Genomic DNA, 26,299 nt, shown 5'->3' on the forward strand with positions numbered 1-26,299 from the left:
ATCTTTCCCCCTGTGAGGGCTTCTGCGCCCCCTCTGCGGGGCCAGTGTGAGGCCTGAGGCTAACAAACAAGAGCCAGGCGCCTCGCCCAGAGCCTGATGTGAGGCAGGGGTCTAAGTGTAAACACTAGCTTCCTACTTGCCTTCCTGTTTCCCCCGCAGCCAACAAGGACAAGAAGAGCCTCCTGCCTTTCCTTTTCCTGTTGTGCTTCCCAACAGTGGGACCAGCCGAGAGCCAGACTTGCCCCTTACCCCACTCCTCGTCCCACACCCAGAACCCCAACCTCCCAACCCTCCCGTCCATCAGCTAGCCACCCTGCTTCTCTCGCCCCTCGTAGGTCCTCTCCACCCACGTCTTGCACTCCCGCCTCAGGCTCCTTCAGGCCTGACTCTTACCTGTGCCGGGGGGGCTGGGACAGCGGGCACCCGGGCTCACCTGGGTCCCATCTGTAAAGAGAAGAGGGAGGGTGTGAAGGGGCTGCAGGGAAGGGGTGGGGAAAGGGTGAGGGCCAGATCAGGCAGGAAGGCCCCACTCCAGCTTGAGCACCCCCAAACCCGGCACCTGCAACAGAAGCTAACCAAAAAGCAAGGATTCCGCCCCATTCCTTCCCTCAGATTTCCACGCTGAAGGCAAGCACTCACCAGCCCTCTCTTCCTCACCCAAGTCACCTTGTGACTCAGACATGTCGCCCCGCTGGAGCCCAGTCCACAGCAGGCCCAAGGAGGCCCCAGTTCACCCAGTACGGCCTTCAGCCCTCCCGGATGTGCTCTGACCTCATCGTCCTAGGGCCCAGGCTCCCATAACCCAAAGGGAAAGAGATCTGGGGGAGGAGGGGGCCGGAGGAGAGAGAGCACTGCCAGTGAGGCTGCCAGGAGGGAGATGGGGAGAAGCAGACCCAGAGCAGGGGAGCTTCCCAGGTGGGGAGGGGCTGGGTCATGGCCTGAAGATCAAGTCAGAAATGGAGGGAGCTGTGAAGCTGCAGGTCTGGAGCACACAGCCAAGGCCCCAACGGTAGGAATGCCCTTTCCTCCTGCCACCCTGTCCCATGTCCTGCAGCCTGTGCTCCCCCAGTGAACAGAACCTCTCAGACTTTTTTTTTTTTTTTTTTTTGGATAACCTGAAATAGAAGTCTTTCCTTTTGGAAATGGTCACCTCTCTCAGCTCAGAAGCCGAACCCGGAGCCCCCTATCCCATATAGAACCCACGAAACCCCATGGTAGGGCCCAAGCAGGGCTGAAGCAGAGGCACGAAGTTGCCCAGAAGCCCAGTGGGGTAGGGAGACAGACACAAGTCTGAGGTCACTTGTCCCAGATGGACCCCTTTTCCTCCTGCTGTCCCAGCTCAGGACGCTAGGGACAGGAGTCTGGGAGACTGGAGGGCCACCCGGAAGGGGCCCTCGAGGTACACACAGAAGACCTCCTCAAGCCAACCTCGGGGCAGAAGGACTATTTTCTGAAGAATGACCAGTGGGTGCTGTTCTCCTGCGTCTGTGTTTAAGGGGCAACCACAGTTCCTCTTCCAGAAGCCGAAGAAAGAACTCCTTGCAGGCAGGCCCGCTGGGGGAGGGGGCAACACTAGGCCCAGAGAGCTCCCCACCAGCCACCCTCAAACACTCGTGCCCCATGCTCCAGATGCTGACGTTGGGTAGAGAAGGGCAGCTCCACCTCCCCAAACTCTGCCGGCCCCAGTCCACGGGCTTCCTCATGAGGCTCGCCCCGACCTCCCTCCTGCTCCCTGCCCAGAGCACCCGCCCTGTGTGCGCCACCTCAATACTCCGCCAGTCATGGCCTCCACGGTGTCATTCAGAAGCTGTGCCCACTGCACCTACCACCATGGTGCACACATGCCAGGCTCCATCAGGAAGGGGTGACTTGCCCCCCAGCTCCCTGCCTTCTCAAGCTCCGGGACCCCCCAGGAACACAAGTGTGGCAAGTAGGAACACACTCCCTCCCCAGGATGCGGTAACCCGCACTCCAGGCTCTCATAGGACCTCCTCTCTCTTCTGCTGGTCCCACAGGAGAGGTTTCTGAACTGGGCTCCCGCGTACACTCCCAGAGGCTGCGTCAGGCCCGTGTGTCAGTCCGGTGCCTCCAGCCCCTGTCAGTGGGAATTGTCCCCTACCTCCCCTCAGTCCCTGCCCAAGGGCCGGTCAGCAGCAATTGCGCTTGGGATCAGAGCCAAGCCTTGCTCCCCTGGTAACCATGGAGTCAGGACACCATGCACTCTCTGGACAGGAGACCAGCCAATGGCCCTGAACTCCACAGTGCTTGTTACAGGGCCCAAAGGGATGTTTTGTGATGATGATCTATGATAGAAACTCTGTTCAAAAAGCTGGGAGCACGCACGCATGTGTGCGCGCGCATGTTGCCAACAGGAGCTGCTTCCAGAAGCGATTCCTGGAAAAAGTTCTGCTTCTCCCCCAGTTCCTTGTCTCTGTGCTGACAGTCTTTGAGTTCAGAAGAGCCCAAAGCAAAGAAGATAAGAGCTGTGAACCAGCTCTCCTGGGTCCCAGAGAGAGGACAGGTATCTGAGGGGACCCAGGTGCCAGCTGAACTCACACCAGAAAGCGAACATCCTGCAAGCCAGGCTTCTTGGCTGTGATCTGCGGGACACTTCTCATTGGCCCCTCTCAGGGTGCTGTTCCCACTACTCTGGGACCAGGCAATAAAAAGCAGGCGTGAATGGACCTGAGGGCCTGAACCATGCCTTGGCCTGGACCCTTCTCCACACAGCTCCCTGCCAGGGTGGAGAGCTCTCCGTTTTGGAATTCTGACTATCCCCCCATCTCTACCTTCCGAAGCCGCTGCAGTCAGACTGAAGGTGCAGTTTACTTGGCACTGAGGCATGTGGGCCTACTAGGTTACCTTCCCAGACCAGAGCCCCGACCTCACTCAGAACCGAAGAGCCCCAGAAATACTGCCACAGTGGGTCCACGCAGTGCATCCTCCACAGCACTCAGAAACCCCCAGAGCAGACACAAGTCTCCCGGGGTCACCTGGGCAAGCTGGTCTCCCGCGCCTCCTTTGGGCCTCACCTCCCCCACAGATGGGACTTTGCCCCAAGGCAGGCGCACGGTGACTGGAAACCTGAGCCAGGTCTGCTCACCTGCCCTCCCAGGTGTTTCAGGCCCTTTGTCAGGAAGACGGCTTCCCCAGGAGCAGAAGCCCCCTGCCCATGCCTCTGATGTCTTTTCTGAGGCTACCCCCACCTCCCTGATCTCCCGGCTAGCTGAAGAGGAGCAGCAGGAAGGCCTGGGCCCCAGCATGCTGGAGGAAAGCAGGCGGCAGCAGGAGGCCAGGTCCCGGGTTCAGGGCTGTCTCCCTCCACACCCCACATTGCGGCTCTGGTTCTGTTTCCCTGACACAGGCAGGACAAAGCCTGACTCTGCATGGGGGCTGGCAGAGAAGATGAAAGCTGGGGCTGAAATGGCTTCAGGAAGATCCAAGAATAAATAAACACGAGAAAGAACATCACGCTTGCCAGGCCCTCCTGACACAGACTGAGCCTGAGCACCGAGGAGAGGCTCTTCTCGAAGGCACTCTGGTCACACAATCTGAGAACCTTAGTTGCTGATGGGGCTTGACAGCCCACTCAGGCCAACCCTCTCAATTCAGAGAGGAGAAAAGAGCAAGGGGAAGGGGCTAGGTCACTGTCCCCCAGCAGGGGAGCGGTCTGGCCAGGCCAGGGAAAAGCCAAGAAGGCAATCCCAAAGGCAGGAACCCCGTACTTCTACATGAGGTCACCGCTCCAGGCCCTGAAAAGATGGACCTATGAATGAAATCACTTCTCACTTTCAAGGAGTTTCACAAACAGCCCACAACCTTTTAAAAATTAAAAAGTAGACGACTTGCAGATACTTAAAAAAAAAGTTGAGTCTCAAAAAGCGTAAGACAAAAACTTTCTCAGTCGTCCGACTCCCAAGAACTTGCCTAGAGTCAACCCTCGAACGGTTTCTTCTCTCTCCCCCACCTTCCAGAAATTCTCTTGCTCATTATTAATTCTACTGCTCATTATCTTGGCATGAAGCTGCTTATTGCTCAGATTTATCCAGAACCCAGGGGGCCGCAAGCTGGCCAGAAACTCCTGCCACACAGAGTAATGGAAACGAGGCCCCACGACATAGAGCATTTTGGCTTTGAGGTCAGATGGATGTGGGTTTGAACCCTGGCTCCCTTCCGTGACTGGCAGGGAGCGCCAGGGACACAGGATAATCCGGTCAAGCCTTGGCTGCCCCACTGGCAAGAATATGCACCTGGAAGAGGTCATTTGAGATTAGCAGCCCTGCATAGCATGCTCCAAGCACACGGTAGGTGCTCCCTCAATAGTCTCCATTACTACCATCTGTCCCTGAACCGGGCGGCCTCTTTCCCGGCATTCGCGCGTTTCAGCATCTGGTCCCGGCTGCGCCCTTTCCTCTCCCGCCACAGTCATTTTCTCCCCATGTGTTCCCTGCCCCACCTCTGCTGACTGCACTCCCCTCCCTTTCTCTTCCCTCCGAACTTCTGTAAACTAACACTTCGCTACCGGCCAGTTGTTCTGAGTGCCTCACATGTGCGAAGTCATCCAACCCTCACCAGATGAGGTAGGTACCACCTTTATCCCCATTACATAGGTCAGTAGACTGAGGCCCAAGAGCATTAAATAACTTGTGTGAAGTCACATAACATGGAAGTTGCTCCGCTGGGACTTGAGCCAGGCAACGGGGCTCCAGAATCCGTCTTCCCAACCTTTACCCTCCCCGGCTGCTCCCCAGCACTTCCGCTCCCGCAGGCCGGCAGGTGGGGAAAGACAGAGAAAGCACACAGCCCCCCAGGAACCAGTAGCGGCGGCAGGCCCCAGGCCCGCTGGAGGTTCAGAGGGCAGAAGCTGCCCACTTCATCTCGAGGTCTCCGTAATAATCACAGAAGGACAGCAACTGCTGACTTCGTAGATTCCAAGCAATGATTTCAGACCACGTGTGGGAACAAGGGGCTGGTGATGGGTGAGGGTCTTGGGAAGAGCATCAGCTTCATTTCCCCTGCTCTCCAGGGCCTACTAAGTCCTCTCTCTAGAAGCTCCCAAGTCCCTTTGAGACTCTCATTAGCGTCCCAAAGCAAGCTGGGCTGCTCGCAGGTGAGTGGCCTGGGCCATGGGCCCAGACAAAGGGCCCCTGTCACTCCAAGGGGGGGTGGGCACTCAGTCCGAGGGGACTGAGGCCCTGCAGCTCACAGCCATGGGCCTCGCAGGAGGCTGGATGGGAGGCCACAGGCCGGCTGCCCGCCCCGTGGTGAGCATGCCCCTTTCTCCTTGCCTGGGGCCCTAGGGCAGCTATTTTTAGCTCTTGACACCTGGGTATTTTGCAGCCGCAGGATGTCCGGTTTGGAGTCTCTTTCTGGGAATCCCACATGCGGCTGTTGTAAACAGCCCCACGCAGCGGTGGCCTGAGCTAGGAGCCAGCACCCCCCCCCCTTCTGCTGTTTGAGATGAATCAAACAGGAAGCAGACGTAACCATGGCAGCGGCAGCTCGAGCTCCCTGGGGGTGGGAAAGCGTCCTTCCTGGCTCCTTGCCCCCAGCCCAGGTCCTCTCCTCCATCCCGCAGCCTCTCCTCCTAGCCAGAGACCGGTGGGACGCTGAGGCAGGGGGAGCCCAGCCATCCCGAGTTGGGCCTGGGACTGGCCCTCTCTGGAGAGCCTCACTGTCCTCTGGCAAAGAGAAACAGGGTCTCCTCCAAGCCCGGCCCACCTTCAGGGGCCTTCCAGACCACCCCTCAGTCTTCCTTGCCTGTCCTTGGTAGGGGTGCAAAGGGGCGGCCGAACTACTCACTCAGGGTGGCTGGCCTTGGAGAGCCTGCCTCCACTTCCTGTCACCCACAGCCTTCTCCGGGACAGCCAGGCCGGCCTGAGCACCTAGGGAATTCCTGAGCTGGTAGGTTCTCCCAGTCCCAGCCCCCTGGTCAGACTGCCCTAGGGTTTCTCTGGCCCGGAAAGCCCTCAAAGGCTAAGTGCCCACTTACCCTTGCTCCACTGCTCCAGGAGCTCCAATCCCTGAGATAGGAAGTTCCCCATGGTATCTAACCACCATCTTTCCTATCATAAGCAAAACATCCTGAGCAGTCAAGATGGGGGCCCCAGCTCTAATGTGGGGAGAGGGGTGGAGGTTCCGTCAGCTCCTGCCTTTGTCTCTCCCCTCCCCCAGCCCCTGCTGCCCCACTTAGACCAGCTGCTCCCTCTTAGCAGCCAGCCCCAGACAGTCTTTCTCAAGGGCCAGCGCTTGCCCCAACAGGAAGCATGGTCACCGCCCTGGGGCTGCCTCTCAGAGCCTGCTCCTTCTCCCCTCCAAGGTCTCGAATTCCCTCCCTGGAACTCCTCCTTGTTCCCTTGGCTTCTGGGCCCTCCTTGGTTCGGAGGGCCTCCAGCATCCCCAACCCCCGCTGGCCCCCTGCCCACTGCAAGGCACCGCCCCTGAGCCACGAGATGTGCCTTCCTTGGCTCCTCCCACCCGTGCCACCAGGAGGCCACTCAGCCCACTCCAGAGACCGCAGGGAAAAGCTCAAGTTATCAGATTAATATCAATAATTAGTGTCTTATAATGACGAATGAATCAGATGGGGGGTGATCTACAACTCTGTACCAAATACCTACTGGGTGGCAGCTCCTGTGTGAAGCACCCTCCTCGTCCTGTCTCACTTGGCCCTCACAAAGACCCTGTCTGGCAGATACGGTAAGCATGTTCCTTTTACAAAGGAGAAACTGAGGTGTGGAGTTCTCAAGAAACCTGCAGAGGCCGCACAGCTGGGAAGTGGGCTCCTGGGGCTCCAGGACCTACGCTCATAGTTGAGACCCTGGCACACTGGTCCGCCCACCTCCCCAAGTGATAAGGTGAGGTCATGAGAAGCCAGAGGACTACACAGTGGGTCCCAGCATCCGAAGGCCTGGGTGTGTCCCCCAGGGGCGGTGTGTTCCCAGAAGACATCGCCGGCAACAAGAATAACAACAGAGAGAGTCATCTCTGCCTGTGTCCTCCACGTGCCTTTTGTCTCCAGGCGGTGCTCCCGAACCCATCTTCACTCCCCTTTACGTCTTCTGTTTTCCCTGTTTTTTTAAATGTACCTGTTCCCCTGTCCTTGTTGCCTGTAAGCAGCCTCCAGCAGGATATAAACAGAGAAGCAACCCTCCCAGGGCTGCCACGAAGGGTCAGCCGCATGTGCAGCCGCTCTGGAAAGAGTCAAGCACCGGAGGGGCGCCTGGGTGGCTCAGTGGGTTAAGCCTCTGCTTTCGGCTCAGGTCACGATCTCAGGGTCCTGGGATCGAGCCCCGCATCGGGCTCTCTGCTCAGCGGGGAGCCTGTTTCTCCCTCTCTCTGCCTGCCTCTCTGCCTACTTGTGACCTCTCTCTCTGTCAAATAAATTAAAAAAAAAAAAAGGAGTCAAGCACCGGAGAAAAGGCAGGTTGCACAACCAGAGCAAGTCCCCCGAGGAGCGGCTATTTCAGTGAATTCCCTCAGGAGGAGCTTGCTCCCTCTCTCTGCCCCCTCCCAACACACACCTCTCTCTTTCTTGCTCTCTCCCCCAGGTCTCAGACACACTGGGAGGCCTTGGGCAGGTAGAAGAGACGGAGGCCCTCACCAGTGCAGAACAGAGCACCCTCCTGGAGGGCAGACTCCTGGGGACCAGGAACACAGCCAAAGACCATCAGTGCCCTCGGACCTGCGGCAGGGCAGGGGGAAGTGGAGGCCACTGTGGAGGCCCAGGCCGTTACAGATAGAGGAGGCTGTGAATAGCAATACCTCTGAATGCTGGCACTCACAGGACCCCACATTAATATTAATGACATTAAGTACCCAGAGATCCCCAACCCAGCTGGGCCCAGGTGTTCCCCTCGTTTTGCCTATTATCATTGGAAGATGGCAGAGGTGTGCCAGGCAGATTCTCCCGGTGACAGGATTCCCTCCTGCAACCAGGGTTCTGCGGCTGCCCTTGGGATATGGTGGGCCAGGCTTTTTCCTGACCACGAATCCAGCCAGTGCTCACACAGCCTTCAGGGAACTCCGCAAACAGATGCATGGGCCTGGGTACTGATTTGGACAAACCAGCTGCGAAGGACAATTTCTGGCCACCTGGGAATTCGAGGAGAGGAGAATTTACTGCTGTGGAAGGTGCGGCAAGTGCTGGTGCAGTGTCATCTGGCTTTCGTAAAAAATGTGACCCAGAGAGGCATGTCAGGAAACGGGGAGATGCGAAGCGGTACTGTGGCCATGGTCTCTGGCCACTGGGACTGGAATGCTTCTCAGTTTTTAAATTTCTGCTTGTCTGGGTTGTCTGATCATGTACAATACACAAGAATTGCCTCTGTAACGATAAAACAGAACACAGACAGGTATGTACACAAACACACGTGTGTGGTAAGGATGTCATGATGGGTCGCGAAGTCGAGGTTCGGCTTCTGGTTCCCATGAGAACGAGGACAGCAGGCTTTCGCGAACTCCGTGCATCCTTTTCGGGGACCCTGACAGCCCCCATGGTTCCGCGTTATTTACCACCTTGCATCCCCTGCCTCTCCTGAATCACCCAGAGGGCCTAGCACAGGGCTGGGCACCCCGTTAGGACTGACTTAACAAATGCTTGTAGGCTGAATAATGATCATTTCCTGAAAGAAATGCCTCCTGCCTCTTCCAGGGCCACAGTGCTGGGATTACTCACTGCTGACATCACTGACCTTCCCACCGCTCCTCAGCCTCATGTTCCTCTTAGGAGCTGCCAGGGAGGGGCTGAAATAAAGGTCACTGCAGCAGATGCTGGCAAGGTATCCCACATCAGGCCCATGAGGGCGGCCCCATTCCAGACCCTTCCCCAGTGCCGGCTGGCTGGGAGGCCCGGGGGTCCTCCAGCATCCTGCCTTGCGGGGGGAGCCTGGGGGCAGTGGACTGAAAGAGAGAAGAAGGGGTCCACCCTGGGACTTCTGGCAGCAGGCTCCTGCTATTCCAGGCCCTTATGGGTGGAGGAATCTGGAACAGTGAATTTGGCCTGGTTTTGCCTGTGAACTGGGGCTGGGCCCAGTTTCTGTTCTTCATGTCTTTAACGTTCCCTATCCCTGACCTTCAGAAATATGAACAATAACATCAATAAGAATGATGCGTATTCTGCGTGCACGAGCTTCACACGGGGCACGGCACTGCCATTATTTACTTTAAACTTTACGACAACTCCACGAGGTAGAAACTGTTGTTGCTTTCATGTTACGGACATGGAGAAACTGAGGCACAGAGAGCCACGTGCCTGAGGTTACACTTAGCTGTCTGCGGGAGGCAAAGGGACTCTGGCAAGGCCATCCCATCCCTCCTTCTGTGTCCTCACTGGAAGGCTCTGCTGCCAGGCTTTGCAATGGGCACAGGGGGGTCCAAAGGTGATAAGGAACATCTGTAGGGTGCGTTCAAGTCCCCCACGTGTTTGCATCCACATCTGAGAAAATCCCGACTTGAAAGACTAGGAAACCAAGCCTTGGGGGGCTTTTCGTGGCTTTGCACAAGTTTCCACAACCATTCAGAATCCAAGCCAGGTCTCTGGCCTCAGAAGGGTACATTTCTTCCCCTAGGTCCTACAGTCCGCTGGCCCAACTCTCAGGACGGTTCTGAAGGCCTGGAAGGGAGGTGCACGTCCTCTAGAACCATGGAGATGAAGGCTGCGCTCAGCCCCTCGGCCCGGTGGGGGGGTTGGGGGAGGGGGTGCTGTGCCAGCACCTCCTCGGCGTCTCCCCCGTGACTCACTCCTGGGACCCAGGGGAAACACAGCCCTGCGCTGCGGGCAAACATTGCCTGCCTCCTGCCCCGCCTCCAGCTCCCCGCCTCCACATTTGCTAACCGAAACCCGGCTGCTGCTATTTTTAACCCTCCAGCTCCCCCTTGCCTGGGGCTCCCCCCTGCACCCCACCCCCATCCCCTGCCCCAACCGGGTGCCACCAGCCTGTCATTCTGAGAGCAGTTCTCTAACCTGAACGCCCCGGCGGGTGCAGCGGATGCCCGGGCAGGTTTGTGGGGCAAGCAAAACAAGACGGTTACAGCCCAGTTGCCGAATTCCCCCACCCCGGACTCTTTCCGAACCTGTGGCTCCCAGCTGGCCCCGCCTTTCCCAGCCTTCCTGGGAGCTGGGGGAGGCAAGAATGAGACTTCCTGGGCTGGGAGTGACAGCAGGAGCCAAAGCTGGGCTCCTCAGAGTGGGCTCTGCAGGGAGCTGAGCTGTACTGCTGAGTGGGAATAGGGTACCCCAGGGCAGAGGCTCTCCCTGAATGCCCAAGGTCTCTGACAGCCCCAACCTCTGATTGGGATTTCCAATCCCAATCCCTGCAGGCAATGTGGGGAAAAAAGGAAGTGGGAAGGAAGCAGGGTGGGGATGGTGAGTATAGCCCCCAGCCCTCCTTACTGAAAGTCCCCTCCCCATCCTGCTGTCGCAGGTACACAGGGGCTGGGGTTAAGCTTGGGAGTGAATGCCTGGGAGATTCAGGAGTCCAGGGGGCTTGTGCACTGAGCAGCCTAAAGGAGGCCCGGGGTAGAATGCTAGCCGAGGCAGGAGGGGGAGAGGGTGGAAGAGGGCTCTTCTCTTACCTGGGGGGCTCCTCTAACTCCTTGGGTCTGTAAGGAAAGGGCTGCAGCTCCCTGCAGCCTCAGCTCTATGTCCCCCAGGGAACCCCCCTCAACACACACACACACACACACACACACACACACACACACACTGCAGAAGAGGCTGGAGGAGAGAGGGTCTGAGGGCTTCTTGCCCGATGTGAAAATTAGCCTCCTGAGAGGGAGAAGGGGTAGGACTGCAGGGGTACTAGCTGATGTCTGCCCCCTGGGCTGAGAGGCTCACCCATTTTGGGAAGCTGATTCCAAGGGCCCAGGAGAGGCTCTGGGGCACCCAGCCAAAGGACCTCTCCAGGCCTTCTCTCCTGTCCGGACCCCAGACCGATTGGCCAGCTTTGGCCTTCTCCTTTGCCCTGGCTTCTCTGGTCCCTGGCCCAGAGCTTCTCTCTGGTCCGCTCTCCCTCCCAGGGCCGGGTCCTCTCTAAGTCTTGACCCTCTCCACAGTGATTCCTGAGCCAGGTGAATAAATCCCAGTGGCTACAGAGGCAGCCAGGCTAGACCCAGAGAGGAGGGACTTGGCACCAGAGTTCCCAGGTGGAAACATGGGGAGGAAGGGGATGAGGCAGGAGGAAGGAGAGGCTGGAGCGTCAGGAATGGGGTGGTGCTTGGGAGCTCCTGCGGAGAGACTGCTGCCTTCCCCACACCCAGCACGTGCCTGCATGGGGCCCCCGGACTCAGCCTGGCAGAGGGAAAAGCTGCTGCTCCTTGGAGCAGCCTCAATTCCAGCACTGCCCAGCTCCCCCTCCTCCTCCTCCCCTCCGCCAACTGCTTTGCGGAGCTGAGACCCTGCTGCCTGCCATGCCCCGAAAGAGGCTTCAGTCCTAGGCCAGTGCTCAGCCCAGGGGCCCCACCGGGATCCAGGCGGTTCCCAAGCACGCTCAGAAGCTCTGAGGACTCACTTCTGGTCTGGGGAGGTGAGAGGAGGCATCAATGTCACCTTCTCAAGCAGGCCTCCCCTGGCCACCCTCTCTAAGGAAGCCTCTTGCTATTTCTCTATTGCTGCACCCAGTTCATTTCCTCCTTAGGGCTTATCACAATGTACGAGATATATATACACTCATTTCTTGACTTGCCTCCTCGTTACTGTCTCTCTCCTCCGCTAAAGTGGAAGTTCCCTGAGGTCAGACACTCTGCCTATGTGTTCACTGCATATCTGTGCCCGGTGCCTGGCACATGGCAGGGCCTGTAAGCCTCCAACGAAGGTGTGACTAGCTGAACGACCAGCTTAGTAATGGGGGCCCCCCCGGCGGTCACCATCCCCTTGAAAGTAGATGCTCAACAGTTCCAGCACTTGTCAGGGAGAAAAAGCAGGCTGTAACAGGAAGAGCAAGGTCAGGAAGCCTGGCGCCCCAGGGGAAAGGTCAAGGCCCAGTTCGCATCCACACTAGCCCCATCAGGCCCAGTGTGGACTCGTGCACACACGCGCACAGAGAGGACACTTGGGTAGGTCCTGTACTAGTTTCGAAAGGGTGGACTTCTGTCCTAGATCTTCCTCTCCATAGCCCTGTGTCCTTGGACAAACCAAATTACCTTTATGGATCTCGGTCTTCTCAAAAGAAAAAACGAAAATGTTGGCCCCGATCAGTGGTCCTCAAACATGCCTTTGCACCAGAATCACTTGAAGCACATATTATAACCCAGATTCCTGGGCCCCAATGCTGCAGATTCTGAGTTGGTCTGGAATGGGGCCCAAGGATCCTTATTTTTAACCCCCTCCCAGGTGCCGGAAGCAAACAGTTCGGGAACCGGCATTGGAGGACCACGGCCGAGACAGTGCTTTCCAGCAAACATCCGGACTTCTATGAAAAACCCGCTCTTCCATGGGTATACCTTCCCCCAACGCACGTCCATACATCCCACACAGAGCAATAAATTGCAAAGGTACACAACTCTACGGATGTCGAACCTCTGAATTACATGTGTGCGTGCTCTCCAAACACCTCATCCAGAGCCACCACATGGGTCACAAACTGCCACGGGAACACCACAAGTACACACACCGGTCCCAGAGGGCGCGCAACCAGACCCCCACCACAAACCCCGTATGCACACACACCCATCACATGGGGACCCACACTAAACAAATGCTCTCCTGAATTTATTTTGCCTCTGGGAACCGGTCCAGGACCAAAGGAGCTATGCTCTGCTGATGAAAACGTCTGTCCGGCCTCTGCCACCCCCACCCCAACCCCACGCCCCAGGCAGCATGCCGTCCACTGGCCCCTGGTAGAGGGAGGGCTGCTGGAGGAGGAGAGAGGAGAGACAGAATGAGGGGAGGTACAGAGCCCTCTCCAAAGTCCAGCAGACCCTCCTCTTCCCCTGCTGCCCCCCACCCCCTAACCAGGAGATGCGAAGGGGTCCACGCCCAGGTTCCACCCCCATCAGTGCTCGCTCCAGCCACTCGCCCGGATTCCCAGGCCCTGGTTCTCGGGAGCCAAAAGGGCTAGGGAGGTGGCCCGATTGAGGGACTCCTCCTAATACTCAGGCTTCTAAGGAAAGGGCTGTCTGGGGGCACCTTCCTGTGGCCCAAAGGCCTGGGTCCCCTTGGGAAGGTTACCACAGAAACAGGGGGGAAATATCACAGGGAAGCACAATAGCCGGTAGGGTCACCTGCTGACCAGGCTTCCTGCTGTGTTGCCCACCACTAACCACCCCCCCCACCCCAACACACACACACCATCTCCTTGCCCTCATGGCCTCCTTCTCTGGCCTCAGCTTGGGCCTCCTCACCAGCACGCTCCTTCCTGCCTCCTCTGGCTTGGGGGAAGCAGCCTTAGACAAAAAGTGCTCCTCTGTGGCTCTAAAGGACATCAGGGATGGCCCAGAGCTGAGCCCCCCACTCCTAATCCTACCAACGCCCCCACCACAGGAAATCAAAGCTTCCTGCCCCAGAGGAAGTGCCCCATCTAGTGAACCAATCCAACACACACAAATGCACAGTCCTGGACAGAAGCCCTCCCCCCGGCCCCCCAGCTCCCGGGCCTTCCTCCAGCCCTGCTTCTAGCAATACCTCCCGTCCAGTCTTTAGTCTGACCTAGGACAGGCCAAGGCCAAGGTGCAAAGGTGAGCTTGGGAAGGCCCTCAGCCAGGCCAGAGGAGGGGAAGGTCAGGAGAATGGGCACGAGCAGAGTTAGAGGGTCTGGTTCTGGCCCACTCAGCCTACCATTCCCTGGCTGGGTGACCCTGGGCCTTGCTCATCTTCTCTCGGGCCTCCCCTTTGCACTTGAAAATTACCAGCTCTTAATGAAAGGCCAGGAGAAGGACAACAGGAGGCCGGAGCTACAAGAGCTTCTGCCTTCCAGGTCCTTGAGCCAGCATGCCTACACTAAAGGGGGGTCCCCACCCCCATCACACATGTGATCATCACTCCCAGGGGTTTTCACTGAGGATTGGGGAGATGATAGAGAAAGAAAGAGTTCCAACTCTCCTTCCCAGAAGCCACCAAGGATGAAAGCTGGGGTCTGTCCATCATCCCTGAAGGAAATTGGGGGCAGCATAACAGTCTCCACACTAGACGCCAGTCCATTTCTTTCAAGTCAACCTCTCTTCTTCTGTGCTCTGGGAAGTGCACCTGAAATACTGTCCCCATTTTATTGATGGGGAAACTGAGCTTCAGTGTCAAAGCAGAGGGACCAGTTTAGATTCTTGCGGGGGGGAGGGTCAGTGCGAGAGCCAAGTGAAACCTTGCCAGCCTAAGGATCCCAGCTTAACACCAAGTGGCCTGAGAGACACCCACCGGGGGGGCCAAAGCTAAGAACACAGAGGCCTCAGGAGGACACTGCCCCAGGGCCATTCTGGATGTAACACCAAGGGGCAGCTCAGAGCCTGTCCCTACAGGGTGGGGGAACATCAGGGGACTAAAGGCAGGGAAGAGTACTAGCGGGTCCAGACCTGGTTCCGGTCTAGGTTCACTGGGTACAACACAGTGACTGCTTTGTGCCTTAGTTTCCCTCTAAAGTGACTACAGAGAAGAAAATTACTTACAAACTAAGGCAAGTAGAGGGAACACAGAGCAGAGAGTAAGGAGGATGAGCTGATAAGCAACAATGAGCTAAGAGTGGCTTGCAGAAGCCAGAGAAGGAGACTGGGAAGTATAAAAGGGTTGGGGTGAGGAGTGAGGAAAGAAGTGTGTGTGGCAGCCAAGCCACTTTAGGGACCTGGACTATGGGGGTCCTTGTTGGGGAGATATGGGCTGCCAAAGTACCCCATTAGGAGGCAGGGAACTGAGTCACGGTCTACTTTCTTTCAGCCCAGTGGCTGGGCAGTGGTCTTGGGGAAGGTTCCCATGGGTCCTGCTGCAAGTCCAGGGGACAGGCAGATGCATCCAGATGCTGAGTCCCCAGCATGGTCACTGAGGGCCAATGCCTCATTCTCAACCTAAAAACTGGCAGGCAGAGCTGGGCCTCAAGCAGATGTTGAATCTGGGCGTGGGGAAGGATGGGCAGCAGCAAGACAGCCAGTGTCCAGATGCGGCGGGAGGCCTCTGTGTGCAGGACAGCCAGCATAGACAAGGGAACGGCCAGGACTCAGGGGGAGGAGCAGCAGTGGCTGGGAGGTCAGATACGAATGGGCAGCCCGAGAGAAGGAAACGGGGCTGGGGGAACTCGGTGGCCTGCAAGCTCCAGCGGGCTCTCTCCTAGCACGGGCCTATGGAACTCCGGGCGTCGGAGCTGCCAGATTTAACCCCTGCTCACGCTCCCCAGCACCAACAGACCTCAGCCTGGGGGGCGCACATCCCGTCCCCCACCCTTCAGTACACAGTCTTGTGGTCCCCACCCTCTCGTGCCGCTCCCGGCACCTCAGCAGCTCACTTGGGCACAGGTGTCTCCTCGCCCTGATGGGTGAGCAAGGGTGGGGGGCGGTGCTCAAGAGAAACCTCACGGTCCGGGACCCCCTGCCGAGGGGTCGGCTGCATTGGGCCCTCCCGGGCCCCGCGGGATGGGGGCGCTGATGCCCAGCGCCAAGAGCCGGGCCCCAACTCGGTGGGTCGTGCCCTTTGCCCTCGCGCTTCCAAACCTTCCGCCCCGGAGCACCGCCCCCTCCCGGGCCCCGCGGCGGCCCTCTGTCCCTCCCCGGTCCGCCGGTCGGTCCTCCCCGGGCTTGGGGGTGATGGGACGCCCGGCCTGCGCGCCGGCGGCCCGGGGCCTCCCAACTCCCTCCCTCGGGCCTGTCGCTGCCCCGGGGCGGGCGGATGTGGGCGCCCCGCGGGAGGCCCGAGCCCTCCGGCCCCGGAACCGGCCCCGGCCGAGAGAGGGGTGGGGGGACCTGCCAGAGCCCCCGCGGAGCCGGGCAGGTCGGGCGCGGCCGGGGGGAGCACTCCAGGCCCGGCCCGCGGGCCGCGCGGAGCCCGAGCCGGAGCCGGAGCCGAGCCCGAGCCGGGGCGGGCGGCGCTGGGTGCAGCGCGCAGGGCGGGGCGGGCGGGGCGGGGGGCGCAGCCCAGTACTCACCAGCGCCGGGGCTGTGCATCCAGGGGCCGGGGCCCTCAGAGCGGGGGGCTCATGGCGGGGCGGGGGGCTGGGGCGCCGGCCTCACATCCCCCCAGTCGCCGGCGGCTGCAGAGCGACTGAGAGACGGCGAGAGGAAGGGAGGGGGCCGGGAGGGGGAGGGCCCTGGCAGCCCGGCCGGCCGGGTAGGATGACAATGGAAGGAAATGCTTTATCTGAGTCTGAGAGCGGGCCAAGGGGGAGGGGAGGGAGGGGGCAGGCGCTCGCGGCCCGGGGACACACCACCGCGGCAGACACTGCCCCGCGCGGCGCTCGGGCGGCGGGCGGACACCCAGCGCCGCCCGGGAGGCAGCGCAGAACCCGGAACGCGGGACGCGGCCCCGACCCGCGCGCGGCCGCCGCGCTGCCGCCCAGCCCGAGGCGCCGCGCGCCGACCGCGCACAATTCCCGGAAACCCAGATACCTGAGCGCACGCAGCCTTGCATACACAGCGTACACGAGCGCACAGCCCTGTTTACACAGGGGCACAATCGTTCGCACAGACACACTTCTGGGAGGGACCCCCGCGCTCGCAAGTGCGCGCACGTACGGCCCCACCAGCAAACAGCCGCACACAGGGACGTGAGGCACTCGTGGAGTCCCAAGTCCCGGCCAAGGAATCCCAGACGGACACCCCTGCCCCCCCATACCCCTCATCAACACGACTTGCCTGAGGAAAGTTCCAGGATCTGATTTGAATCACTGCCCAGCCCTCCCCACTGCCCCCCCCACCACGCCTGCCGAGGGGAACAGAAGGGTCCAGCCTGTTCCTATTAAAAGAAAAAGGGGGTGGGGGCGGTGCTGATTTTGAAAGTTTTCTTTTTTTAAAGAAATTTCTCAAGGGATTTCCTTCCCTCCTCTCCTCTTCCTCTCTTCCTCCCATTCCTCTCCCCCCACAACCCTCCCCCCTTCTTTCCCCCTCCCGGTCCCTATGAGTCAAACTTCAGCAATGTGCCCAGTGTCTCCCAGTGCATTACAGCGGATCACAGAAATGTTCCAGTCTGTGAGTCGGAATGCAGCCGCCTCCAGCCCTCCCTCAGCTAGTAAACTCAGCTCTGGGCCAGCTTTGCGCAGCAGTCCTCCCTGCACCCCCACCCCCCACCTCTTAACAGAACCAGAAGGTCAGACTCAGGGGTCAGGGGCTGAGGACCTCCCCATTGTGCTCCCTGGCCTAGCCTATCAGTTCCGTGGCCTCTGGCAATGGGCTGGGTGGGAGACAGAGGCTGGCTTTGGGAAGGGGAGAGGTCCACAGCCCAAAACACTAGATTCTCCTGTGATGGGAGGTGTCACCTCCAGGGGCAGGATGCTGCTTCCCTCTGACTTCCTACCCATCCTACCTCTCTCTATCCTTGGAACCCCAAGAGCCTCACGATTCTACGAAAGGAGAAACTGAGGCGGGGCCAGAAGCAGAGTCATGGGAAGCAAGAGTCCACGGTGGCCTAGGAGGGCTTGGACATGGCAAGGTCCAGCTTCTGACTACAGACTCTCGTTCGCGCATGCGCAGCTTGGGCCTCCTCACTTGTTGCTGCCTGGGGTTTGTAGCAGTCCCTTTCCTTGTCGCAGGGCTCAGTCAGCAGGCAGATCCAACCCCTCTGCTCTTGTCAACTTACGCTCACAAGTTCTTTGCCTGGCACCCAAGCCCTTCTATGACACGGCAGCACACTGTGCAAACACCCCTCCCTCCCCCCATATCCCGCTATTTTTTTCTCGCTCTTCTGCGCAGTGGCTCCTGGTACTTGGTGCTCAACAATATTAGTTGCTGTTATTTCTCGCATTATTTCAGCTAAACTGGGCTACTGTCTGCGCCCCATCATGCCCTCAGGCTTTTCTACTCCCTTACTTTGGCTCATCACGTTTCCTCCACAAATGATGCCCTCCCCGTCCCTTGCTGCTCCTGTTGAAATCTTCCCAGTTCTCAGGGGTCTGTAGCCACTTTCTCCTGGAGACTTTCCAGGATTCCTATAGCCAAAGGGATTCTCCCCCTCCCTGAAAGGACCCCACCAGCACTTTGTCAGTCTTACTCGGTGCACTGACCTTCATCTACCTAGTCTCTGTGTCTCAACTCTCCTTCTTCCCAAGAATGTTCAAGAGTGGATGTCCCCTGAGCCCTTAGTCATGGGTGTGTTTCTTGTAGTGTCTTGCTAAATGACTTGCACAGAACTCAAGTTCTCTATGAGTTCTTTGCTGAAGTGAGACAGATGTTCCCGGATGTCAAGGACCATTCCTCCCCGAGCTGGACACCCTTTTCCCCCTGACCCCCCATGCTGACACTGCAAGATGCATGTTTTTCTGCCTCAGGTGCATTCTTCTCAGCTCTCACCTCCAAACCAGATGACTGGATCCTTCCAGATCCCTCCTCCGTGCCCAGGGCTTCCAGAAAAATTGCTTGGCCACTTCAGACTCCTTGCCTCTCCCCTCCCCCACATGGTCTCTCTCCCTTAACCCTGCCATCCCCCCACCTTAATACACCCCAGGCCTCCTGGAGTTATTTCTGGATTGAAATCAGGCCCCTGTTGCCTCATTTCTGCCATGTGCATCATTCACGTATTTCTTTTGAGCCTTCTTTTTCTTTTTGACCTAATCACTGAATTCTAAGAGATTGGAGCAAAAAATGGTTGTCTCCCCCTGCCTCGGTCTGTCCCCCAAGTATCCAGTACTTTCTACACCCACCAGGACTCACCATCCCCAAACTGTAGACAGCAAGACCACATTGAGACCTGCACCCAGAAAGCTGGACTGTGTCCCTCCCTCCCTGGACAGCTGAACTCCTCACTCCAGGACCACCACCCTCCCACCTGAGGCAGGGTCTTAAGCCAGTTTCTAAGTCCCATGCCCCTTGCTGGGATGTATCAGAGGCCCCAGAAACCCTGAGAGACATGAGGCAGGAAAGTGCAGGCTGCCTGTCTCTCCTCTATCCTGGTTACCATGGGAAGTTTCTCTGCAGGGCTCTGGAGTCAGGCCTATCTCCCAGGGGGCTCAGCCAAGCACCTTGCAGAAGACTTTAGCCCCCATACAACCCTTGGCTCCCTCGAATCTTCCTGGAGTCTCTGGCCAGTCCCAAGCTGCAGGGCACACCCCTTCTGCTTCTCTTTGGGCTTCTGGGCCTACCTGAACTTCTCTTTCTCCTCTCCTTTCTTTACTTAAGTACTTTTTACAACTATATGTCATGTAGCAGGCTTATGTTATCCCCTTGGCAGACATTAGATCATTTATTCTTAATAATCCTTGTTATGCTCATGATTAAAGTATAGCCCACGAGAGTTATGAAACCTGAACCAAAGTTACCCAACTAGTAAGCGATGGGACCATTTGCTCCTTCAACACATATTATTGGGTGCCCACCCTGGGTCAGGATTCAAAGCTCCAGAAAGTCATCCAGTCTACACTCAGGGCTCTGAGACCACTCTCGTCCCTGCCTTCTAGATGCGGTAGCCAAAGCCACAATTCCTCCCTAACCCACACTTCCCACACACTCCCCACAAAGCCAATCAGAAAGTGCTCATTCCCCATGGCCTCCGTGAGACCTCACAGTTTTCACCGGGTTGGGGTGGGCCTTGCATTGCCGTTTCTGAACCTGGGATCAAATGTCAATGCACAGGGTTTGGGATTTGCGGATTGATAGGGGAGGTAGGTCTCCGGCTCCAAATAAAGGGTTTCGTGGGACCAGATATAGCAAGCGGAAGGCAGGAAGGAAGGAAGGAAGGAGGGAAGATAATTTGGATTTACTGAGCGTCTCCTTTGTATCATGTGCTGCTCAAGGTCCTTTCACTTATATCTTGTCATTAGCCCCATTGTTTCTTTTTTTTTCTTTTTTAAAGATTTTATTTATTTATTTGATAGAGAGAGAGATCACAAGTAGGCAGAGAGGCAGGCAGAGAGAGAGGAGGAAGCAGTCTCCCCAGGGAGCAGAGAGCCCGATGTGGGGCTCCATCCCAGGATCCTGAGATCATGACCTGAGCCGAAGGCAGCGGCTTAATCCACTGAGCCACCCAGGCGCCCCAGCCCCATTGTTTCAATGAGCAAACGTAAGTTCAGAAAGACAAAATGATTTGCCCAAGTCCACACAGCCAGTAAATGACTTAATCCTGAATGTCTGATTCAGAGCCTGTGCAGTATCTCGTGGCACGTCGGAACAATGGAGAAGCTGCTGGCCTCGTGTAAACCTGGCTGCTTGAGGTCTCAGCTGATCTATGTGTGACATTCTCAAAGCCAAATGCACCTCCCAACTGACCCCAGCCATAGTGTCTCATCCCCGGCTCCCCCCTTTCTCTGTCAGCATCACACAGTCAGAATTAGAGGAGCTATATAAGTATTCCACTTAGGACCAGGAGTGCAGCCAGCCAGGCCCCCCACCTCAGATTTCAAGATGGGAGGGAAGGGGGGATACATCCTTCCAGGCCAGAATTGGGTGGCTAAGTCCAGAAGAGACTACAAGTTCAGATGGCTCAGGTTGGTTGGTAGACCAGATGACTGTGGGGACTAAGGCAGGTGGAAGGAACGAAGTGAGTCCCTTAGCCTGTCCCCCTGCCCCCCTTCAATGTCAACAAAGGTGATGTGGTTTCCCCTGTGGTCTGTTGCTCTAGACACCTGCAGTTCTTAGTATACGTGTATGTGTCTATGTACCAACAATGACATGTGGGGGACACAAGGGAAAGCGGTAGGACAGGATGGGGAGGGGCAGGAAGCCAAAGACAGGGTCTCTTTAACCCCAAGATGAAGAAAACAGAATGAATGCAAAAGATGGCAGAGGTCACCCCTTTGACTACTCCAGGGCCCCAGCTGGGACTATCAGGAGAGAACTGGAAGAAAGGCATTGTGGGGATCAGGGCTCTGGGCTGGGAGCCAACCCACTAGAGTTCCAGACCTAGTTCTGCCATTAAATTCCCAAGCCACACCTTTCTGAGCCTCAGTCTTCTGCTCTGTAGAGCCTCAGTCTTCTGCTCTGTAAAATAGCAGTATCTTGGCTCCTTCTTCACAGGGCTGATCTGAGGTCACATGAAGGACATGTCCAAACACTGTGAGTTTTAGAATCATTGTTCTGATAGTCCCTGGATACAGCACACACGTGTGCATGCACATACCACAGTGAGGATAAAGGACATTAAAGGCAAAAACAAAAACACAATCTCTGTCCTCCTATTGATCACAGTGTGTTGAGGAAACAAAAATATAAAGTACTTGAAAGCCTCTTGGAAGAAAACAACTCTTTTTAACATCTCACTATTGTGTGACCTTGGCCAAGTCACAGCCTCTCTGGGCTTCAGTTTTCTCATCTATGAAGTGAGGGAGCCGGTTTCGGCCACCTTGACTTATCTTTCTGAGTCAAAGCAGTTTTTCGGATCCTGTTATTCCAAGCGTCCACGAGTGCATAGGCAAAGAGGGGCAACCTGAGTGGACTGGGGCCCGAATGAAGTAGGAAGTGTTGAGCTGGGTTTTGGAGGAGCCCAGAAATGTGAATCAGTGTGAGGTGAGGGGGGGGGTGACATTCCAGGTGGGGAGAATGGCATGTGCGAGTCTAGGCGAGGAAGCAGAGGGGTGGCAAACAGATTAGGGAGGCTCAGGAATGAGGTTGGTAAGGACTCAGGGAATCTGGAGAGGACGTCAGGACAGGAGGAGGGGGAAAGGCAGTCACCGCTGAGGCTGCTGAGATAGAAAGTGGGGGAGGGGGCGCCTGGGTGGCTCAGTGGTTTAAGCCGCTGCCTTCGGCTCAGGTCATGATCTCAGGGTCCTGGGATCGAGTCCCGCATCGGGCTCTCTGCTCGGCAGGGAGCCTGCTTCCCTCTCACTCTCTCTGCCTGCCTCTCTGCCTACTTGTATCTCTCTGTCAAATAAATAAATAAAATCTTTAAAAAAAAAAAAAAAAAAAGAAAGTGGGGGAGGGATATGGGTGGGAAGACACTCTCTTGGCCCCCACAGGTCGGTGCCAGGGCCCATCCAGCCAAACTCCACCCAGGAGAGAAGGAAAGAAAGCTTCTCTTGTCAAGAGGCCCCGTCCACCCTTCCCTTCTCTCCCAGCCCCACTCCCAGCCTTGAGGTAAGCCAGGGCCCCCTGGAGCCAGAGCCTCCATTAGTGATGGAAACAAACAGATGGGGACCCTGCCACGTCCTTCCACAACAAGAACACCAGGGGCAAAATCATCATAATAGTTATGATGACGAAGACGACGACAAGGAGGTAAAGTCCCCCTTTCCCCCACCGCCTGCCAAACCCACAGCCCTGGAACTACTTGAGGCGATTGTTCTGTTTACTAGAATCTTGGCTCTTGAAGAGCTGCAAGTAGATTTATAAGATTATCTCATCTGTACGATCCCCCCAAAACTGACATTGTATCAAAATCACTTAGAAGGATCTGTGAAAAACAGATATCTGGACCCCCCTCACAGACTCCATCAGGCGCTCTGGGGTGCAGAGTATCAGGTAATCTCTGGTTTAGGACACTGATCTGATCCAAACCGCTCCTTTTACAGATAAGGAAACTGGGGGCCCCAGCGGGAATAACTTGCCGGAGAGGACATGGTTAATCAGTGGTGGGGAGCAGGCAGAGAACTCAGGTGTCCCAGCTTCCAGATCAGCTCTCCTCCTAACAGCCCACACCGCCCAGCCCTGGGGATGCCTGTGCCAGCAGAGATTACGGTCAGGGAGGCAGCCACTGGGCCATACTCTAATCCTGAGCAAGAAGAAATCCGTCTGAGCAGCGAAATGCCTTTCTGCGACCAGCCCACTGTTACTGGCTCTGGAGGTGGGGCGTGGCCCTGCAGGGATGCTGTGGTCCACCCACCGGGGGGGGGGGGGGGGGGGGGGGGGGGGCTGGGGCCTTCAACCTCACTCCCTGGCCCCAGCAGGACCCTCTGCAGCCTCAACTGCCGAATTGGCTGGAGGGCAGTTTCTGACTTGGTTATGGGTCTTGATGATTCCTTTTTGGAAGCACTTATCTCTGGCCCCAGCATCTCTAGGAAGACCCTGAAGAGGTCCTGGCCTCCGGGCTTGTACCCATCGTCCCCAGAGGTGTGTTTCAGGGTGGGTTTAGACGGTGTCTCTGTAGGCTGGGGGAGTGGAGGCAAGAAAGGAGCAAGGAGCGGAGGGGAGGGTGAATGGGGTGAGACTGGCTACTTGGGATGTGAATGGGGTTCCTTGCTAGGACCTTGAAGTGCCCCACTTACATATGACCATCCAGTGAAATCGTTTTCATCCAGTGAAATCACACCCATGCCCTCAAGAATACGCCGGGTTCAGAGTCGTGAAAATTCCATGTTTGAAGGGACCCGCTGGACAATGGGGTCTCGACGGGCCAGGGCAGTTGTCTTGCAATGACCTGCTGCCCTCTGTTCCTGAAGCCATAATTCTAGAAGTCTCTGCCCCCATTGCATCCCTCACCCCAGCTCTCCCAGAGTGGTTAGGGGTAGGAGGGCACAGGAGGCAGAGAAGACACCCTGAGGCTGGGCTCCACGCTCCTCTACACTGAACTTTCAAGGAAACATTTAAAAACCTGTAAAGGAAGGGATCCTACATGACCCAGTCGTCAAACTTCTGTCTTTGGCTCAGGTCACGATCCCAGAGTCCTGGGATCAAGGCCTGCGTTGGGCTCCCTGCTTGACAGGAAGCCTGCTTCTCCCTTTCTCACTCCCCCTGCTTGTGTTCCCTCTCTCACTGTCTCTCTCTGTCAAATAAATAAATAAGATCTTTAAAAAAAATCTATAAAGGTATTGCTAAATAGAGGGTGTGTTGTATTGTGGTTCAAGGCAAGAGTTTAGAGTCAGTCTGCTTGGGCTGGAGTTTGTTGTTTATCCACTGTGTGACCTTCAGCATGCTATTTGACCTCTGGGAAGATCATTTCCTCATCCCCAAATGGGTATGTCAGGTGTGCGCCTCCTTAGGGCTGCCGTGATGACCGTCTGGATGGGGAGTGAAGTGCTTTGTGCAGAGCTTGGCCTCACTGGGCTCTGTTCGGGGCAGAGCCCAACGTGGATGTTAGTTATAGAAGACAGTGTCCTGAGTGTCCTGTCCCCTCTGACCCTCTAAGACACGGTTTCCCCCTACAAACTCAGTCTCAAAATAAATACTGTCCTAATTTATGCAAAGAAATCTGCAGAGTCTCGCGCCAGCTAACCCTTCTGGGGCACACAGTGAAGCCTGGCAGGGCTGTGGCCATGGGGAACTATGTGCAAGCTTTCTCGACCCTCCCGAGGTACAGGTGTGGGTTCCGAGCTGACTCAGTTGAGGGAAGTCTGGATGGACTGGGCTGCTGGGAACGGCCAACCAGACAGCAGAGAGGGCCCTGCTGCATCTCTCCAATCCTGGCACCAAGCATCTGGAGTGATCTGCACATCTGGCTGCATCCCTGGGGCAATGTTCACAGCTGCTGACATTTGAGGGTGGAGAGATCCAGCTCCTCAGCCAGGGCCTAGGGGGCTATAAATAACTAGCTAAGAAGACCAGGGGGATGAGGTTGACCTTTGGGGGGCGGGAGCGGCTGTCGACGACTTCCCCCACCCCTTTGGGTCCAGAGCCAGCGTTTTAGCAAAACAGGAAGAGGCAGCAGCAGCTGCTGGGAAAGTAGGAGTGGCTCCCCTTCCCCCACTTGCCTGGGGCCTTCGGATCCCAGCCAGGACCTGGGAGAGGTGGAGCCATCTGAGAGGGGGGAGGGAAGGGCAGACCCACGCAGGCTGTCGCCCCAGAACCCAGGGCCCTCCTATGGCTCAGCTGGGGCACAGGCGAGGGAGACAAACAGACAAGGGAAGTCCAGTGTACTGGGGCTGCCACCCCGGCCCTCTCCTGTTCCCTTTCTGTTCCCCTATCAGTGGGACGACAGGAAGGACAGGCATTAGAAATGGAGCTCAAAATATGTATACCAGGCAGGCCGTGTATCTAGAGCTGGGTGTTATGTCCACCCCACCTTCTTCTCCCGTCCCTTCCCAGACCACAGGTGGGCTGAGCCGAAACCCAAGCAGGTGGGAAAGAGGTCTTGAGACAGGAGAAAGGAGGCCTCTGGGCTGCTGGAGGGGCCCAGGGCCTGGCCCCAGTGGAATGATGGAGAACTTCCCCATGAACCATTGGGCTGAAGAGATCCAAAGCGTTGGGGTGGGGGGTGGGGGGCTGGCAGCTCTGGGTGACTGTTCTCCTGGAGTAACAGGGCATCCACAGGGACACACTCTGGAGAGCCAAGCCCTAGGCCAGAGGGCTTCATGAAGTCTAGGATTAAAGAAGTTTTCCCAGAAATGTTGCTTTGCTTTGCCCGAGAGAGGCTGGCCACTGAGACTCTGTCCTTCGGTTTCTGACTGGTTGATGACATCCATTCGGAGCTTTGGCTGGCCCACGTCTCCACTGGGGTCTGTGGCGGTATCTGTCAACGACCCATCGTTGCCTCTCGACCTGAGCCCCGTGCTTTGCCTGCTGGTAAAGTCTAGACCAGCATCATCCAGTAGAAACCGAATGTGAGCCACATATGTAATTTAAAATTTTCCACCATCCCACCAACAAAGTAAAAGTAAATAGATGAAGTGAATTTTAACAGCGTATTGAACCTAATGTATGTAAAATAGTATCATTTCAGCATGTAACTGAAACAGAGATATTATTAATGCGATGTTTTACATCCTTTTCTCAGACTAAGTCTTGAAAAAGCGGTGTGAATTCTCCCCTTGCCGCACATCACAGTCCTGGCCGGCCACATTTCCAGGGCGAGCAGCCCCTGTAGTGAATAGCCCAGGTCTAGCTGGCCCCTAGCCGAGCTGCTTCTTCAGCCCTTCTAGCTCCTTGCTGGGGAAGAGGCTCCAGAAACGGAGGAGTGGCAGGTGAGGGCCACATGAAGTGTTAATAGGCTCTAGGAGGGAGGCTCCCCACTTTTCAATTTTCAAGCATCTAGACCTGCAACCAGTCCTAACATATAGGCAAGCAGGGAAACTGAATCACAGAGCAGCATCTTCCCAGACAACGGGTCTTCTCCTTCTCTTCTTCGACCTCTTGCTCTAAGCTGAAGGCTAGAGGAAACCTATTTCCTCTTCAGGTGGCCAGCCTCTACCCTTCTCTGTCCCCTTCCAAACACAACCGCAAACCCAAAGGGATGCAGGCAGCACAATTAGGCAGTGTGGGAGGAGAAGTGAATTTGGGGGGAAATACAGTCAAGCAGCGGACGTGTGGAGTTTAGATGCTGGTGGGACATCTGGGGGAGCGGGGGTTGAGTGAATGGTTGCTATCTAAGGAGGGA

At 56.9% G+C, this 26,299-nt stretch overlaps 1 protein-coding gene across 4 annotated transcripts in view; it reads right to left on the reverse strand.

Annotated features, from left to right (window-relative positions):
- HDAC7 (histone deacetylase 7) overlaps positions 1-16,555 on the reverse strand; it is a 36,675-nt gene extending 20,120 nt beyond the window's left edge. For 2 of the 4 annotated variants that reach the window (XM_046010928.1, XM_046010925.1), the window contains exons 1-2: positions 5,993-6,059; positions 394-444 (exon numbers count right to left, since the gene is read on the reverse strand). In XM_046010928.1, the coding sequence (XP_045866884.1) occupies positions 394-444; positions 5,993-6,044 (103 nt within the window). In that variant the 5' untranslated portion in view covers positions 6,045-6,059. Of the gene's footprint in view, positions 1-393; positions 445-5,992; positions 6,060-16,058; positions 16,445-16,518 lie in introns of those variants that run through there. The other 2 variants (XM_046010926.1, XM_046010927.1) reach the window with 2 other exon arrangements.
- Positions 16,556-26,299: the final 9,744 nt, after the last annotated feature.

Source organism: Meles meles, chromosome 7, assembly GCF_922984935.1.
Source record: "Meles meles chromosome 7, mMelMel3.1 paternal haplotype, whole genome shotgun sequence".
In the NCBI taxonomy this organism is placed as follows: Eukaryota; Metazoa; Chordata; class Mammalia; order Carnivora; family Mustelidae; genus Meles; species Meles meles.